Source organism: Haliotis cracherodii, unplaced genomic scaffold (genome assembly GCF_022045235.1).
Source record: "Haliotis cracherodii isolate W230 unplaced genomic scaffold, xgHalCrac1.p SCAF_11, whole genome shotgun sequence".
NCBI lineage: Eukaryota > Metazoa > Mollusca > Gastropoda > Lepetellida > Haliotidae > Haliotis > Haliotis cracherodii.
Window position 1 is genome coordinate 8,971,205 of NW_027266266.1, and position 17,563 is coordinate 8,988,767.

The 17,563-nt window shown below is 39.2% G+C and overlaps 1 protein-coding gene across 1 annotated transcript; it reads left to right on the forward strand.

Annotated features, from left to right (window-relative positions):
* The first annotated feature begins 6,642 nt into the window (after positions 1-6,642).
* On the forward strand, positions 6,643-9,659 carry LOC139456070 (zinc finger protein ZFP2-like). The gene is made up of 3 exons (XM_071237575.1): positions 6,643-6,676; positions 7,414-8,946; positions 9,283-9,659. The coding sequence occupies exons 1-3, from the start codon at positions 6,643-6,645 to the stop codon at positions 9,657-9,659; spliced, it is 1,944 nt and encodes a 647-aa protein (XP_071093676.1).
* Positions 9,660-17,563: the final 7,904 nt, after the last annotated feature.

Consider the following 17,563-nt stretch of genomic DNA (forward strand, 5'->3'; position numbering starts at 1 on the left):
CCGTAGTTCGCAGTTCAGAGTTGCGTCCCTTAGGCACGTCAGAAACCTATGATCTTGGGTTCGAATTATCGGTGTGAATAACGTGGAAAGGGTTTACACAACCAGGAAGGTTTCACAGACTAAGGTAACCTGCAGAAACACATACAGATTAACGGTGGAATCAAGCCTTATCGGTGTGAATAACGTGGAAAGGGTTTACACAACCAGGAAGGTTTCACAGACTAAGGTAACCTGCAGAAACACATACAGATTAACGGTGGAATCAAGCCTTATCGGTGTGAATAACGTGGAAAGGGTTTACACAACCAGGAAGGTTTCACAGACTAAGGTAACCTACAGAAACACATACAGATTAACGGTGGAATCAAGCCTTATCGGTGTGAATAACGTGGAAAGGGTTTACACAACCAGGAAGGTTTCACAGACTAAGGTAACCTGCAGAAACACATACAGATTAACGGTGGAATCAAGCCTTATCGGTGTGAATAACGTGGAAAGGGTTTACACAACCAGGAAGGTTTCACAGACTCAAGTAGCTTGCAGTCACACATGAGGATACACATCAGAATCAAGCCCTATCAGTGCATTTTGTGTGAGAAAGAAATTACAATATGAGGTAATCTGAAGGCACACATGAGGATTTACACTTGAATTCAGCCTTCTCGGTGTATTGAATGTGGGGTAGGATTTACAGTGTCAGGTAACCTGCAGTCACACACGAGGAGTCACAATGGAATCAATTGTGTGAATCGAGCTTGGGATTTGGGAAAGAAATTTATATACGATGTCACAATGCCTGTAGAGACTCATGAGGATTCACAGAGTCAAAATATATCAGTTTGTTGAATGTGGGAAAAAAATTACAGTCAGAAGGAGAATATGTTCATATTTCTCCTGAATCATGGTGGTGACATAGATAAGCTGACAAACTAAACACACATACAAAGTAATGAGACACATTTAAAACACTGGGCTGGTCTTAAGAGAAGAGGTTCATAAGAGCATGTCATAAGTGAAACAATTTTTTTTCAGCATTTGATAATATGATGGGAGATGTTTATTTCTTCAGTGATTCAGTTCTGGGCATTCTAGTATAAAATGAATTCCCTGTTTCAATTGGGAGTCGGTGACTGGAGCTTCTGACTTTAGTAAGCCAAATACGTAAATTATGAGGTGAAATACTGTCCAAGAGCATTGGTTTTGCCCTCGGAGGGTAGCTCAGGGTGATGACGGAAGGCAAAACTCAGGGTTGAAGGGTTGAAGACAGCAGCTATGTTTCTTGTTGATGGGTTGTAATAAGTCGGAAGGGTACAGGTTGCTGATAGAGTGACAGAACGAACACTGAGACCGAGTGGCCATGTTTGTGGATGGGGAGACCCGCTCTGTCACTTACACAAAGTCAGGAATTCTGACGGCGATGAAGCATTGTAGACGTGGTCGTTGGTGAGGCGACGGCCTTAGCTCCATGACTTGCCCTACAATCAGTTCTGTCGATGATCTGGGCCCGTCTCCCTGACTGATCATGGTTGTTGTTGCGTTAAGTGTGTAATATGTCGCCTTCTGCCTTAGCAATTTCGGCTGACCTGTCTCTCTTTGGGACATATGTGTGTGGGAGTTCTCCTGTTTCTACTTGTAGTGCTACTAGTGAAGTGCTTGTTGCAGCGCCGTTGGCCAACTGACCATGACCATGCCAGCCAGGTTTTCTAGATAGAGGAATTAGGTACCGTGGTGCAAAGTTAGTGACCCATGTGCTAAAACACACGTAAGATCCAGCGATGTGAGGAGGTGTTAATTGACAATTATAGATAACGCTGGTGATTAAGGGCCTTGCCCTGAGGGCGCTCATGATTGGGGGTACGTCGAATGTTTGCTTAATAAACAAAGAAGACAAAAAAGGTAGAATTTCGGCGTAATTTTGAAATATATTGAAACAAATAGGTATATAGTTTGGGATAAATAAAGTTTTAAAGAAAAGTATTGACATGGTTTGCTCAATAACAATACAGTAAATAATCTTCTATTTATGTGTTTGTGCATGTTATTGATAACATGAAAGCATTTACCAGTGATATTACGTTGAATCATTTTGTACCATAAGCCATAATTCCAAACCGTATCGAAAGCCTTAATAAAATCAACCAAAACGCAATACAGACTCTTATTATACGAAATAAGAATACGAATACGAAACATTATGATTCAGCAACTCTGATATCATCATTTATCCCCAATTAATCTACTCTATTTTGATGGATTTAGTTCACAGTTAGTCAGCTTTATTCGTTTAGGAAATTACAAATGAACACTTGATCAATGAAAAACGCCCTTGTGCGAGCTCTGCTGAAACTAACAAATTATTTAAAGAAGTACGGTAATTAGGGAAGCTATATTACCGCGACACATCTGCAAATACGTCCATAATAAATGTTGACCTTTCAAGCTGACAGTAGCAATGTGAATTTTAGGCGTAGTTCTGACTATTGTATTGTTTTAATTGTGAAAACAAGTACTAGTCTGACACTATTTACGTAGGTATGATACCATTACAGTTTGCAACATGCTCTATTATCTATTATTTGATATAATATAGCTTACAAGAAATTTTGATATTTGATTGAATTATTTGGCCTATTTTCAATAATTCAAATTCAGCTTTGCCCAAGTTGAAAGTCAACGTTGAAATATCAACACCTCACGGTAATTGAGCACAAAGGAGGGGCGATCGGGTAGCCTAGTGGTTAAAGCGTTTGCTCGTCACGTCGAAGACCCTGGTTCGAATCCCGACATGGGTACAATGTGTGAAGCCCATTTATGGTGTCCCCCGCCGTGATATTGCTGGAATATTGCTAAAAGCGGCGTAAAACTATACTCACTCACTCACTGAGCACAAAGGCCGTTCATTCAGCTGGTGTGATCACTACGTTTCACAGTTTTAATCCCTGAAGTAAATGGACGCCTTCTTTAGCGTAGGTGAATCCCCCTTTGTATTGTTTCGGTTAACTCTGCGAGCATTGTTAAATCCAGGAACAACAGATGAAACGAAATCAGATTTAAATTCAATATTAACCATACATATAAAACAATAAAGATACAGTTCGACCAATCAGAGCATACTGTGCGTTCTATCTCATCAACTGTTTGGGTATTATGGGTGGGTACATCAATCTAAATCACTCTGCTCCTGTTATAAACTTTGTAACGCACGAGTTGCTCTATGCCCTCTGTATCTCTACGTTGTCCTCACTCGTAGTTTAAGGTAAGTCCTGTATGTTTTGTTACCTAAATAACAATTGATTCTTTATGTTTAATCGGTGTACTTAAACTGTCAACATTGTTATTTGTATTTGCTTCTCAGCGTTAGCAATATTATTTTATTATTCATTTTAAAAGGTTTGCATAAAGAAGTCATATCATGAGTTGTATGCTAAAAACCATTGTATGACCTGTTGTTAGGGAAGCATGGTATTCTTTTTTCCACACAACATGTATTTTCACTTGGTACAGGTAAAGAGGATTGGTAACACCCTAAGCCTAATGTGGGCACTTGTTACAGGTACAGTATCACATAAATATCTTGTTGGACCACTTTTCTTTTTATGAAATATGCATAATTTGTGAAACGGGGGATAGGCCGGTGGCCAATGTTTCCGTTGGGGAGACCCGCTCTTAGACAGGCAGGATGGCAATTTTTCATCCTTACATAGTCGTTGGTGAGGCGACGGCCTTAGCGGACACCACGAGTAGCCGCACGACCCCGTCTCCCTGATTGACCCGAGGTGAGGTTTAAATTGACATTTATAAATAGGTGGGCCCTGTCCTGAGGGGGGCGTATTTACTGTATACATTAAACAGACAAAGAGGATCAAATTTCGGCGCACTTTGAAACATATTGAAATAATTAGGCATTTTAGAAAAAAAATGAATTTTAAAGAAAAGTATTGAAATACCACCGAAAGATGAGCTTTTGTCCGCAAAGGCGTTTTAAATATAGGGACAACATTGAAACTCAACAGACCGTTACACAATTTAAGAATTTGCTTCACGTAATGGGAGATAATGGTATACACTGGGAAGCAGATTATGCCAAATCATTCACAGTCGCCTCAGGTTTGGCTGCAGCGATCTTAACACAGATCAGTGTAATAGTTATATCTTTGATACAAACACTTGTTCCTGTGGATATCATACCGAAGATGCTCTACACTTCTTTTTTTTGTGTGTACAAATTACTATGCTCTTCAAAATGAAATGTATTTTTACCAACATGGTTATTCTTTACAAACAGTGCTATGAGGAAATTCGGATTTGAGTAAGGAAGAGAAAATGGCAATATTAGATTCTATTCAACACTTTACATTAAAAACTGGTAGATTTTCAGTTAAATGATTGTTTACAATAAACTGCAAATAGATGTATTATATGTACACATCTATCTTGGCATGTACAATTTATTTGTTACATCTAACCTTCATTTATGTATTCGTTGTAATATGTCCTATGTGTAATGGAGCGGTATTACCATAAGCGCTTCGTTGTTTACCAATCCATTTTCACACTTTTGTGAAAATATATATGTTTAAACCATAACATCAACAGGTTAACAAGTAGTTCCTTCTGCCATTAATCATGACTCAGATGATTCAAATGACATAAGATAAGATATAGAAGTATACAAATGAATAACCGAATTTCAATTCCATTTCAAGACATTGCTAAAGATGTCAACATCTTCAACTTCTTCAGATTCTTTATTACTATAATATACCACACAGTGGTAAATGGGATATCTCAATATGGTTATAGTGCCTAAGTGGGCAGTGATAGAGAATATATAAGTGAAATATTATGTTTCTCGACGCAAAATCTTAAATATATAAACAAAGGTATCCAAATGTATTAGGGTGACGAAAATTCTTCATCATACATATAGATATGATTATATACAAAATCAACTTTAACAAAACATATTCTTGAAAACTAGAGGACTGCTGTTGGAAGCTGGTCAAGTGACAAAAATGGCGCTTTGCGAAACGAACAGTCTCAATTGACGAATTAACCCAGACATTTACAGTTTTTAAGGAAACTATTTCGAGGGAATAACAAACGAGAAGAAGTGATATTAACTCCATAAACAACCGTCCGTCTGTGGACCTGACGTAAAAAGAACGTCAACAGTTTGTGTACGGGCTCGTCACTTACGACAAAGGGAGACAATTTAAGGGGAGGTAACTCTTGTATGACAATAGTTCCGTCAAACTGTTATGTTAACTGCAGTGAAATACCAAGTGTTATGTTCACTGCAATGAAAATATTACTTTTCTCAAGTTCGGAAATCTCAGTCTTTCACACTGAAGTATATAATAAAATATATATCAGATGTGTGAAAAAATACATTGTGTTAATGTACATAGCTTCCTTAATACAGAGGGGTCACAAGTGGTCCTGTCGTCCAAGGCGCCGCGATTCCCTGTGCAGAGTTTCATCCCTTGGACACACCAGAAACCTATGACTGTAGGTTCGAATCCCGGTTCGCCCCGATTATGTTTCCAGGTTTGTCAGCACCATACCCGTGCTCTTGAGTTTCACCGAAGTGGTAAACGTCTATGACCTGCATCTCTTGTGGCTTTCCTCCCACATTAAGCTGACATGACTGAAATATTGTTAAAGCGGCGTTAAACACAATTTCACATTTGTTATCACCTGTTCGTCTGCCTGGAGTCTCTGAAGGGATACTATTGAGTGTTTTTTTATTGTGCATAATATGATGTTGACCGCTAGCTTCACCTTTCAAGTCGTGTATGCTTTCATCAACAACAAAACCACGTGTCAGTTTGGTGGCAGCTCTTTATTGTATATCCTTTGATATAATATACGGCTTCATATTCCTCGATCCTCCGATAGGTGTCGCTTCACACAGCGCAGACAGAATAGCACCGAATACGAGTCTAACCAGTCGAAATAAAAGTCCATAATATGCAAAGATTGAATCCGCGAAGAAAAGGCCCATCTGTATTTCAATGATTCAGACTTGAAAGATGTTTCAAGTGTGCCTCTTTATGGTCTTCCTAGCATGTTTTTCCTCTCCCCCCCCCCCCCCGCTACCCACCATCACCCCCCCACCCCACCCCCCCCACCCCCCACCATCACCCCTCCAGATTACACATAATGTATATCTGCCAACTTACAAAACCCTAAAATATTTCAGTCAGCAGGGGTCCATCTGCCGACTTTAGGCGCTAAACATCTTGGGTAATTTCACTATCGCAAGATAACAGAGCGAAGGCATCCTGTTTAGACTTTTACAGATTGCAGCATAACCGTAGCATTTCATGAACTAAAGGTAAGAATTATCATTACTTAGAATTAGTAAGAAAGCTAACACTGTCTTTTTTAATGATTTAACAACTGTCCTTGGTTAGATTCCTTTTGAAGTATAGTCCAGAGACAGAACGAAGTATGGTTTATTTCACGATGAAGCATTGTTCTATCATGACGTCAATTATGGAGATTTGAAACTCGATGACGTCGTTTATTTGACGACGTTACTTATGAAAGGGTGTCTTTTGAGTTGTTCCCCGTAGATGTAGCTGGGCAACGAAGATTAACGCTATTGCCGACTGATCACATACAACAGCGGTAGAGATGTGCCAATCGGTATTGGGAGAAAAAGGTGCAGGTAGTCGACGTGAGGATTTTGAGAATATGCGGGAAATACCCACCTTACGCCGATTATGCATCATTTTCTTCCATTGTCGCATGCTGGCCTTAGCAGAAACATTGAACGCCCAGTATAACAAGGAGAATACCACTTTTGATCCGTTATAATGGACCTCTGGATAATATTCATGTTAAAATCCATTTATTTTGCATTTGTTATATTATTACTTCAGGAAATTAGTCATAAATATACCTAATAATTTGGAAGACAATTAATACATACCATCTTTTTTTTTATCGTAAAACTGCCGAGGCTAATTTTGATAATACTATAGATGGCGTTATTCGTTATTTTCAAATGTCTTTATAGCAAATTTCGATCGCACATACATGTAACAATACATCCATGTGTGCAATAGCACCACAGACATTATATTGCAATTACTTAATAAGACACTTCAGTTTTGAGATTATGGAAAAGATTATTACAAATCACACAGTTGCCATGTTGTTTGTGGGAAATTATGCCAGTGTCAGTGTCAGTGTCAGTTATTTATCATGATACATGTCATATCACCATTAAATTGTATATGGTCCCACCCCTGGTTGTTACTGGTGGTGTTCTTGTGGAAACGTCTTTTGGGATTGCATTAAAGTGACACCTGTATTATGTTTTCAGTGAACACCATAACTTCCACAATTTAATAATGGAAGCACAAAGCCAATGACATATTCCTGGCTCTGAAACATGTGCAGTCAGGGACTCTGAGAGAGAATTACTGGAAACAAGTGATCTCAATGCAGAGCCTGTAACTGACATGCTGGAAACAGATGATCCCAAGAAACAATCAATAACTGACATGCTGGAAACAGATGATCCCAAGAAACAGTCAGTAACTGACATGCTGGAAACATGTGATCCCAAGAAACAATGTGTTACTGACACACTGGAAACAGATGATCGCAAGAAACAATCAGTAACTGACATGCTGGAAACAGGTGATCCCAAGAAGCAATCAGTAACTGACATGCTGGAAACAGATGATCCCAAGAAGCAATCAGTAACTGACATGCTGGAAACAGGTGATCCCAAGAAGCAATCAGTAACTGACATGCTGGAAACAGGTGATCCCAAGAAGCAATCAGTAACTGACATGCTGGAAACAGATGATCCCAAGAAGCAATCAGTAACTGACATGCTGGAAACAGGTGATCCCAAGAAGCAATCAGTAACTGACATGCTGGAAACAGGTGATCCCAAGAAACAATCAGTAACTGACACGCTGGAAACATGTGATCCCAAGAAACAATCAGTAACTGACACGCTGGAAACAGGTGATCCCAAGAAGCACTGTGTTACTGACATGCTGGAAACAGGTGATCCCAAGAAGCAATTAGTAACTGACATGCTGGAAACATGTGATCCCAAGAAGCACTGTGTTACTGACATGCTGGAAACAGGTGATCCCAAGAAGCAATTAGTAACTGACATGCTGGAAACAGGTGATCCCAAGAAAACATTTGCAGCTTCAAGTAATGTGAAGAAACACATGAGGATTCACGGTGGAATCCAGCCTTACAAGTGCACTGAATGTGGAAAGAGATTCACAGCATCGAATAACCTGCAGAGACACATGAGGATTCACAGTGGAAACAAACCTTATCAGTGTGTTGAATGTGAGAAAAAATTTACAGAACCATCTGACCTTAAGAAACACATGTGTGTTCACAGTGGAATCAAGCCTTATCAGTGTTCTGAGTGTGGGAAATATTTTTCACGACCATGTCAGCTGCAGACACACATGTGGATTCACAGTGGAATCAAGTCTTATCAGTGTGGTGAATGTGGGAAGGGATTTACACAATCAAACAGTCTGAAAGCACACACGAGGACTCATAATGGAAGCAAGCCTTTTCAGTGCAATGTGTGCGAGAAGACATTTTCACAATCAGTTAATCTGCAGACACACATGAGGATTCACAGTGGAATCAAGCCTTATGAGTGTGATGAATGTGGGAAAAGCTTTACACGGTTAGGGTCCCTGCAGACACACATGAGGACTCACAGTGGAATCAAGCCTTTTCAGTGCATCGTGTGTGAGAAAGCATTTACAGTATCCGGAAGACTGAAGACACATATGAGGATTCACACTGGAATCAAGCCTTATCAGTGTGTTGAATGTGGAAAAAGATTTACAGAACCATCTGACCTTAAGAAACACACGAGGATTCACAGTGGAATCAAGCCTTATCAGTGTTTTGAATGTGAGAAAAGATTTACAGAGCCAGGTAGCCTTCAGAGACACATGTGTGTTCACAGTTTAATCAAGCCTTATCAGTGTGCTGAGTGTGGGAAATACTTTTCACGACCATGTCAGCTGCAGACACACATGTGGATTCACAGTGGAATCAAGTCTTATCAGTGTGGTGAATGTGGGAAAAGATTTACAGAACCATCTGACCTTAAGAAACACATGTGGGTTCACAGTAGAATCAAGTCTTATCAGTGTGGTGAATGTGGGAAGGGATTTACACAATCAAACAGTCTGAAAGCACACATGAGGACTCATAATGGAAGCAAGCCTTTTCAGTGCAATGTGTGCGAGAAGACATTTTCACAATCAGGTAATATGCAGACACACATGAGGATTCACAGTGGAATCAAGCCTTATGAGTGTGGTGAATGTGGGAAAAGCTTCACGCAGTTAGGGTCCCTGCAGACACACATGGGGATTCACAGTGGAATCAAGCCTTTTCAGTGCATCGTGTGTGAGAAAGCATTTACAGTATCCGGAAGACTGAAGACACACATGAGGATTCACACTGGAATCAAGCCTTATCAGTGTGTTGAATGTGGGAGACAATTCACAGAGTCAGATAGCCTGCAGAAACACATGAGGATTCACAGTGGAATCAAGCATTATGAGAACATTGTGTGTGAGAAAACATTTACAGCATCGGGAAGACTGAAGATACACATGAGGATTCACACTGGAATCTAGCCATATCAGTGTGTTGAATGTGGGAAAAGGTTTACACTGCCGCGGAATCTTCAAAAACTCATGAGGGTTCACATGGGAATCAAACCATATTAGCTGTTTTGAATGTTGGAAAGGATTTTTGCTGTCATCGCGTCTGCAGACACACATGAGAAATCACAGTGGAATCAAGCCTTATGAGTGTGTTGAATGTAAGAAAGGATTTACAGAGCCAGGTAGCCTTCAGAGACACATGAGGGGTCGCAGTGGAATCAAGTCTTTTCAGTGTGGTGAATGTGGGAAGGGATTTACACAATCAAACAGTCTGAAGGCATACATGTGGACTCATAATGGAAGCAAGCCTTTTCAGTGCAATGTGTGCGAGAAGACATTTTCACAATCAGGTAATCTGCAGACAGACATGAGGATTCACAGTGGAATCAAGCGTTATGGATGTGATGAATGTGGGAAAAGCTTTACACAGGTAGGTTCCCTGCAGACACACATGAGGATTCACAGTGGAATCAAGCTTTTTCAGTGCATCGTGTGTGAGAAGGCATTTACAGTATCCGGAAGACTGAAGATACACATGAGGATTCACACTGGAATCTAGCCGTATCAGTGTATTGAATGTGGAAAAAGGTTTACACTGCCGCGGAATCTTCAAAAACACATGAGGGTTCACATGGGAATCAAACCGTATAAGTGTGTTGAATGTGGGAAAGGGTTTCCGCTGTCATCTCGTCTGCAGACACACATGAGAATTCACAGTGGGATCAAGCCACATCAGTGTAATTATAATCTGCAGAGACACACGAAGGTTCACTCTGAAATCAAGCCTTATCAGTGCATTGTTTGTGAGAAAACATTTACATCTGCAAGTGGTCTCAAGCAACACATGAGGATTCACACTGGAATTCAGCTTTAGCGTGGTGAATGTGGGATAGGATTTACAGTGTCAGGTTGCCTACAGTCACACATGAGGAGTCACAGTGTAATCAATTGTTTGAATTGAGCTTGTATGCATGTTTACATTACAACTGCTAAATAATAAATAAACCAACGTGTTACCGGTTAATCATTTATTTCCTGCTTGGACCTTTGACACCATGGGAGTGTTCCGTCTGTACTGAATGACTACGTCGTTTGGTATGACGAGGCTGTGGATCGAAGCACCGATCTTTGTCTCTCCGGACAGGCGCTCTTCAACTGGACCACGAAGGCGTTTGATGTATCGTCAATTGCGTCCATGTGTAAAGAACAGTATTGCATCTACCTAAATACAAATAAAACCTCATTGATGTTGGTTTACACGTTGGTCAAAGTGAAAACCTTTTCCCTCAGCATTCTCTACACATTATCTATCAGAAGTATTCTGTCTGACTTGGTCCGGGCTTTTAAACACGTTAAAAGCAACGAAAGCCTCGCATATGGATCAAAATAAATACCACTTTATAATGACACAAGTCGTGGCATATATAACACACACGTTCATCAAAGTTAAGCTATTTTCCATCTAATTTTCAGTCACAAGTGTTGGCCTGTTTTCGACCCGACTTCTGTTAAACAGTGAATAGAAACTGAATCAGCCTCAGCATCAAGTGTATCATTAGCTGCTACGAAGATATGCATGTGAAAATAACAGACTCTGTCCATGAATTGTTTCCATTGTGTAAACGATGTTTTTAATTACGATAATTCACAGTACCTTTAGTAGTATTATAGAATTCTTTATTCATGAAGAAGTTAGGCCTCCGGTCCATGTTCACACAAGTGATCAGTCAGCATATAATGTATGTGACATAGACATCAGTCAACAATGATCTTGCTGACGCAACTTGCATTACAAATAAACATAGCCACGTGTCTGGCTACATTCGCATCCGTTGATGACAAAAAACATATTGTATTTGTGTCATGTTGGATATGATATAAATGTAGTTGATCTACATGTAATTCTCACGCAGTGTTGGACACAAACCATCCAAAATGGTATTCTTCTTCAACGTAACCTTCCTTACAAAGAGTGCACAGCCTTTTATCTCTATTAAACAGACTGCCAGTTTCTATTTTGATACCATGGTACCGGCAACGAAATTGTGCCATGCCCACACAGGATTTTGAAATTGTAATATGCTTAAGGCATAATTCTGTTCCACAGTTACCTTTGAAAAAGAATAATTTCTAGCTTTAGAATTGCTGAAAGGAAGTTGTGGCAGTCCCGTTCAAACGGACATCCTAACCTTGCTATTTGTTCCCCGAGGCTGGAATTGACAATTAATATTTACTCTTTAATGATTGTGTTTCCCATGCATAGCCAAATCCAAGCTGAAAAAAAAAATACTTCAATATAGAAACCAAATTCTTTTTATCATTATTTTCTGCTTGCAAACTGAAAGGCCATAGGCCCATAGTTCAACGTATTTACAAGGTGTGGGTGTTTCTTCTAACTAACAATGCATGATGTATGTACAATGCAATATTTTGTAATAAAGAAATATTTGAGGTTGACATGAGTATGCAAAACAAATTAATATTTGGGTAAGTTATAAACTTCTTTGGAGTATACTTGTTTCTTAATTGACGATAGAATTTACACACAAGCATTAAATGGCACTTATTTTCTACAATATTAAGGTTACAAGATGTACAGATATTGTAAAACTTTTTAAATATACCTTTATAGATATTTAAATCATAATATCCTTTTCTGAACTGCACTGTTATTGTAACAGATATCAGATATTCTTCGAGTATTTATTTTTGTTTGAAGAGAGAATAGGGATATGTACACTTGCTATTTCTTAGTTTTTCTATCCACATTTGCTGAAAACAGTCTTTAGCTCTTTGGAGTAATAATGTCATAAACATCTTGACATTTCCAACACCCTGATCCATCAATGCGTATCCAAGGCCTAAACTGAAAAGGGTGATTTTGATATTTGTTGCCCAATTATATTTATTGCATGAGTGACTGTCATTTTGATCCAGATAGAACAGCATGTTATAGGCTTTTACTGGGTATCGCGTGGATGGAAGAGCCGTTAGTTTAACCAATAATTTATACAGCGCTTAAGCGAAAGTATAATTCCCAAAGTATAATACCATTTGGGGAGGGCGAACTCCAATTACACGTTTACACGCTTAAAGATGAACTTTTTCTATACACTCATATTTTCTATAACCCCATATTTCTGATCCATTAAGTAAAATTGGCATTATCTTTGTATCAAAAAATTGAAAGAATAAATTACAGGGCAGATCATCATATTTTAACAAACTTTGTAGGATTGACATCAACACTTTCTTAGCTTTAACAGATGTAGATTCTAGATATTTATTCCCACTCAAAGTCCTAGTAAACAATATTCCAAGGTAAGTATAAGATGAAACTACCTCTATATGTGCGTCTTTGTATATCCATTTCTCTAATTTTGATAATTTCTCACCGCTTTTAAAAACAAGAACTTTAGTGTTGTTTAGATTGACGGACAGTGTCCACTTGTCCCAATAATGTTCCAAAATATTGATTTGACGAATCAATTACCGAATCAGAAAAAAGAACAACATCGTCAGCAAAAAGTAAAAGGAATATTTCTATTAGATCTGGATATAACTGGATGCCATTTTTAGATTTTGAGTTAATTTCAAGAACAAGTTCATTTATAAAGAAAGAGAACAAGAATGGGCTTAATACACAACCCTGACGCACTCCCAAAGGGCAATCAAACATACTTGTAAGGTTATTGCCATTGGTTCGTTCACAAGCTTTAACTGATTCGTAGATGGCTTTTAATGATTTTTCCATCTTTGATGCCCACCCATGTTTACCAAATAAGTGTCAGAGTTTTTTCTTTGAACGGAATAAAATGCCTTAGTGAAATCAACAAAACATAAAGCTTATTATAACACTTTTGTGAATATCTGACGTTTGCCACATACACTAATCTAATCCAAAATCTAATACAAAGGGTATCTGCCACATTCTTCTCAATACTGTGTAATTTGGTGTTGAGGTCAAAGGAAACGTTAACATGCAAACATGGGAATGGTTTCTAGATTTGCTATACTATCCAACCCCCGACATCCGACCTATACAATCAAATAGGCATAAGTTAGCATCAAATATCCTAAAACGGATAGAATGGAATTGACTTATACCTGTGTAATGTCCTTAATATGATAAGAGAGGCCGCACTTTTAGTACCCTATCACGGGATGACGTTTTACCGAACGCACGCACTCAATACATTTCCCTCTATAATATCATTGTTCACTTGTAACTGAGTTCCTGTTTTGTTAAATGTTTTTTTACACGATCAGGGCTTTCGATTAAGTTTATAAAATAAATAACCAAAGTCACCCAGATCCAGTCTTATTGCTCTGTCATCATCTATAAAGTCGGGTTCACTAGCTGTTCTGGCATTAAAGTCACCTCCAAGGAAAAAATACGCTTCATCCAAATGTTGTAAAATATCAAGAAGTGAGTCTTGTAACATTCAGATACAATATTTTTTACGGATTCAGTCTGATACCACATAGTGAGTGAGTGAGTATGGTTTTAAGCCACTTTTAGCAATATTCCAGCAATATCAGGGCGGGGGACACCATAAATGGGCTTCACACATTGTACCCATGTCGGGAATCAAACCCGGGTCTTCGGCGTGACGAGCCAACGCTTTAACCACTAGGCTACCCGACCGCCCCGATACCAAATAACACATCTTTATCCGATCGAAATAGTGACTTAGATCGTGAATATAGCATGTTGGGAAATCAATGTTTTATTCACATACATATTGGCTAGAGGGCGTTTTATCATCACAATGATCCCACCAGACAGCCTGCCCTGCAAAGCAATTCTCTCTGCATGTAAATCAAACTTGATCAAGTCATGCAGATATAAGTTTCACTAAGACTAAAGAAATTAAACTGAATTAGAAATGTGAGAAAGCTGTGGTCAGTAAGTTTGTTCCCAATGTTTAAGTTATTCAAAAATAGACTCTGCATTTGGATTGGCTGATTGACAGGAATCTTGGCTGTGGTCGTATTGATACAGTATGTGAAGGCATATCAGCTGACTTTCATCACAAATTCTGGTAGATTTGAACAAACTTAATGCTCTAAACACTCACATATAATATATACGTATCTTGTTCACAGTATGTAGTAACAAATTATATAAAATAATCACATCAGAGGGGGAGGATTTGAAATAAGAATGTTCTTGTTTATCAATCCCATTTTTAGTCGAAATAAGAACATTTACAGGATCAGGCACTCTGCAGACACACATGAGGATTCGCAATGGAATCAAACCTTATCAGTGTGTTGAATGTGGGAAAGGATTTACACACTCACGTAACCTGCAGACACACATGAGGATTCACAGTGGAATTCAACCTTTCCAGTGTGTTGATAATAGGAAAGATTTTTAACAGTCAGGTTTCCTGAAGATACGCATGGTGATTCATATAAGTGGAATCAAGACTTATAAGCGCATTGTGTATGAGAAAGGATTTACACTTCATACTATGCAGAAACACATGAGGGCTCACAGTGGAATCAAGCCCGATTAGTGTGTTGAATGTTGGGAAGGATTTACAATGTCAGGTAGCCTCCAGAGACACATGGTGATTCCCAGTGGAATCAAGCCCCATGAGTGTGTTGAATGTTGAGAAGGATTTACAATGTCAGGTAGCCTCCAGAGACACATGGTAATTCACAGTGGAATCAAGCCCCATGACTGTGTTGAATGTTGGGAAGGATTTACAATGTCAGGTAGCCTCCAGAGACACATGGTAATTCACAGTGGAATCAAGCCCCATGACTGTGTTGAATGTTGGGAAGGATTTACAATGTCAGGTAGCCTCCAGAGACACATGGTGATTCCCAGTGGAATCAAGCCCCATGAGTGTGTTGAATGTTGGGAAGGATTTACAATGTCAGGTAGCCTCCAGAGACACATGGTGATTCCCAGTGGAATCAAGCCCCATGACTGTGTTGAATGTTGGGAAGGATTTACAATGTCAGGTAGCCTCCAGAGACACATGGTTATTCACAGTGGAATCAAGCCCCATGAGTGTGTTGAATGTTGGGAAGGATTTACAATGTCAGGTAGCCTCCAGAGACACATGGTGATTCACAGTGGAATCAAGCCCCATGACTGTGTTGAATGTTGGGGTGGATTTACAATGTCAGGTAGCCTCCAGAGACACATGGTGATTCCCAGTGGAATCAAGCCCCATGACTGTGTTGAATGTTGGGGTGGATTTACAATGTCAGGTAGCCTCCAGAGACACATGGTTATTCACAGTGGAATCAAGCCCCATGAGTGTGTTGAATGTTGGGAAGGATTTACAATGTCAGGTAGCCTCCAGAGACACATGGTGATTCCCAGTGGAATCAAGCCCCATGACTGTGTTGAATGTTGGGAAGGATTTACAATGTCAGGTAGCCTCCAGAGACACATGGTGATTCACAGTGGAATCAAGCCCCATGAGTGTGTTGAATGTTGGGAAGTATTTACAATGTCAGGTAGCCTCCAGAGACACATGGTGATTCACAGAGGAATCAAGCCGCCTGAGTGTGTTGAATGTGGGAAAACATAATACAGTATCAGATGCTCTACAGAAACACATGAGGATTCACGGTGCGTTGACGGTTTGAATTTCATTTGACAATTTTATTTCGGAATAAAATATTGTTTAAATCCATATGAATTTGAGAATGTACATTATAGATATATCGAACCTGATATCACATCAATATGTGATAATAATGTAAACATGGGCTTTAAGGGGACATGAGGGATCTGACGTAGAATACTTATTGCATATTTCAATGTATTTAGAAGAAGTACTAGTAAATGTCCTCAGGCAATGATTGTGAAATACACACACACACCATACACATACATACATACATACATACATACATACATACATACATACATACATACATACATACATACATACATACATACATACATACATACATACATACATACATACATACATACATACATACATACATACATACATTCCAGGTTCTGCTTGCGTATTTTCGAAAACATGTAAAACTATTCTAGGGCCATTGGCAACGTTTTGAAAATGATCATTGGTGATTTGATAAATAACACATACACGTCATCACTAATGTGCCCATTTTTGTAATTGAATTCAAACCTAGAAACATAATGGCTAATCGTGATTCGAAACCACAATCATAGGTTCCTGGCGTGTCCACGGGACACAACTCTGCACAGCGAATTACAGCGCCTTAGACGACTGAGCCACAGCAACCATGACTGTGCTACAACAGACATCTATGAGAATTAAGAACTGATCCATTGCTTGACAAAGCTGCCGGTGTACATTTTCGTTTCAATGTATATAAAACGAAAAAAAAGTTCTATATTAATTCAAAAGATTTTTATATCAAGAATCGACAGTTAAATTTCTCTCACGCAGAAAAAAACACATTCCATCAATACCTAGTTAATTATAGTTATGAAAATGTGTTTAATCATGATTTAATCACTATATGAAACTTGGTTTCATTACGGATGTGACACTAGACTGCTTGGCCAACTTGGGTGAAGTGAGTGAGTTTTAACACGGGTATGATGCTGACAAACCTACAAACATAATCGGGCCGAACCGGGATTCGAGTGAGTTGGGTTTAGCGCCGCTTTTAACATTATTCCAGTTATACCACGGTGTGTCAGTTTAATTTGAGAGGAGAGCCCGAAATGATGCAGGTCTCGGACGTTTACAACTTCTGTGAAACCCATGAGCACGGGTATGGTGCTGATAAACTTAGAAACATAATCGGGGCGAACCGGGATTCGAACCCACAATTATAGGTTTCTGGCGTGCCCAAGGGACACCACTCTGCACAGCGAATCGCGGCGCCTCAGACGACTG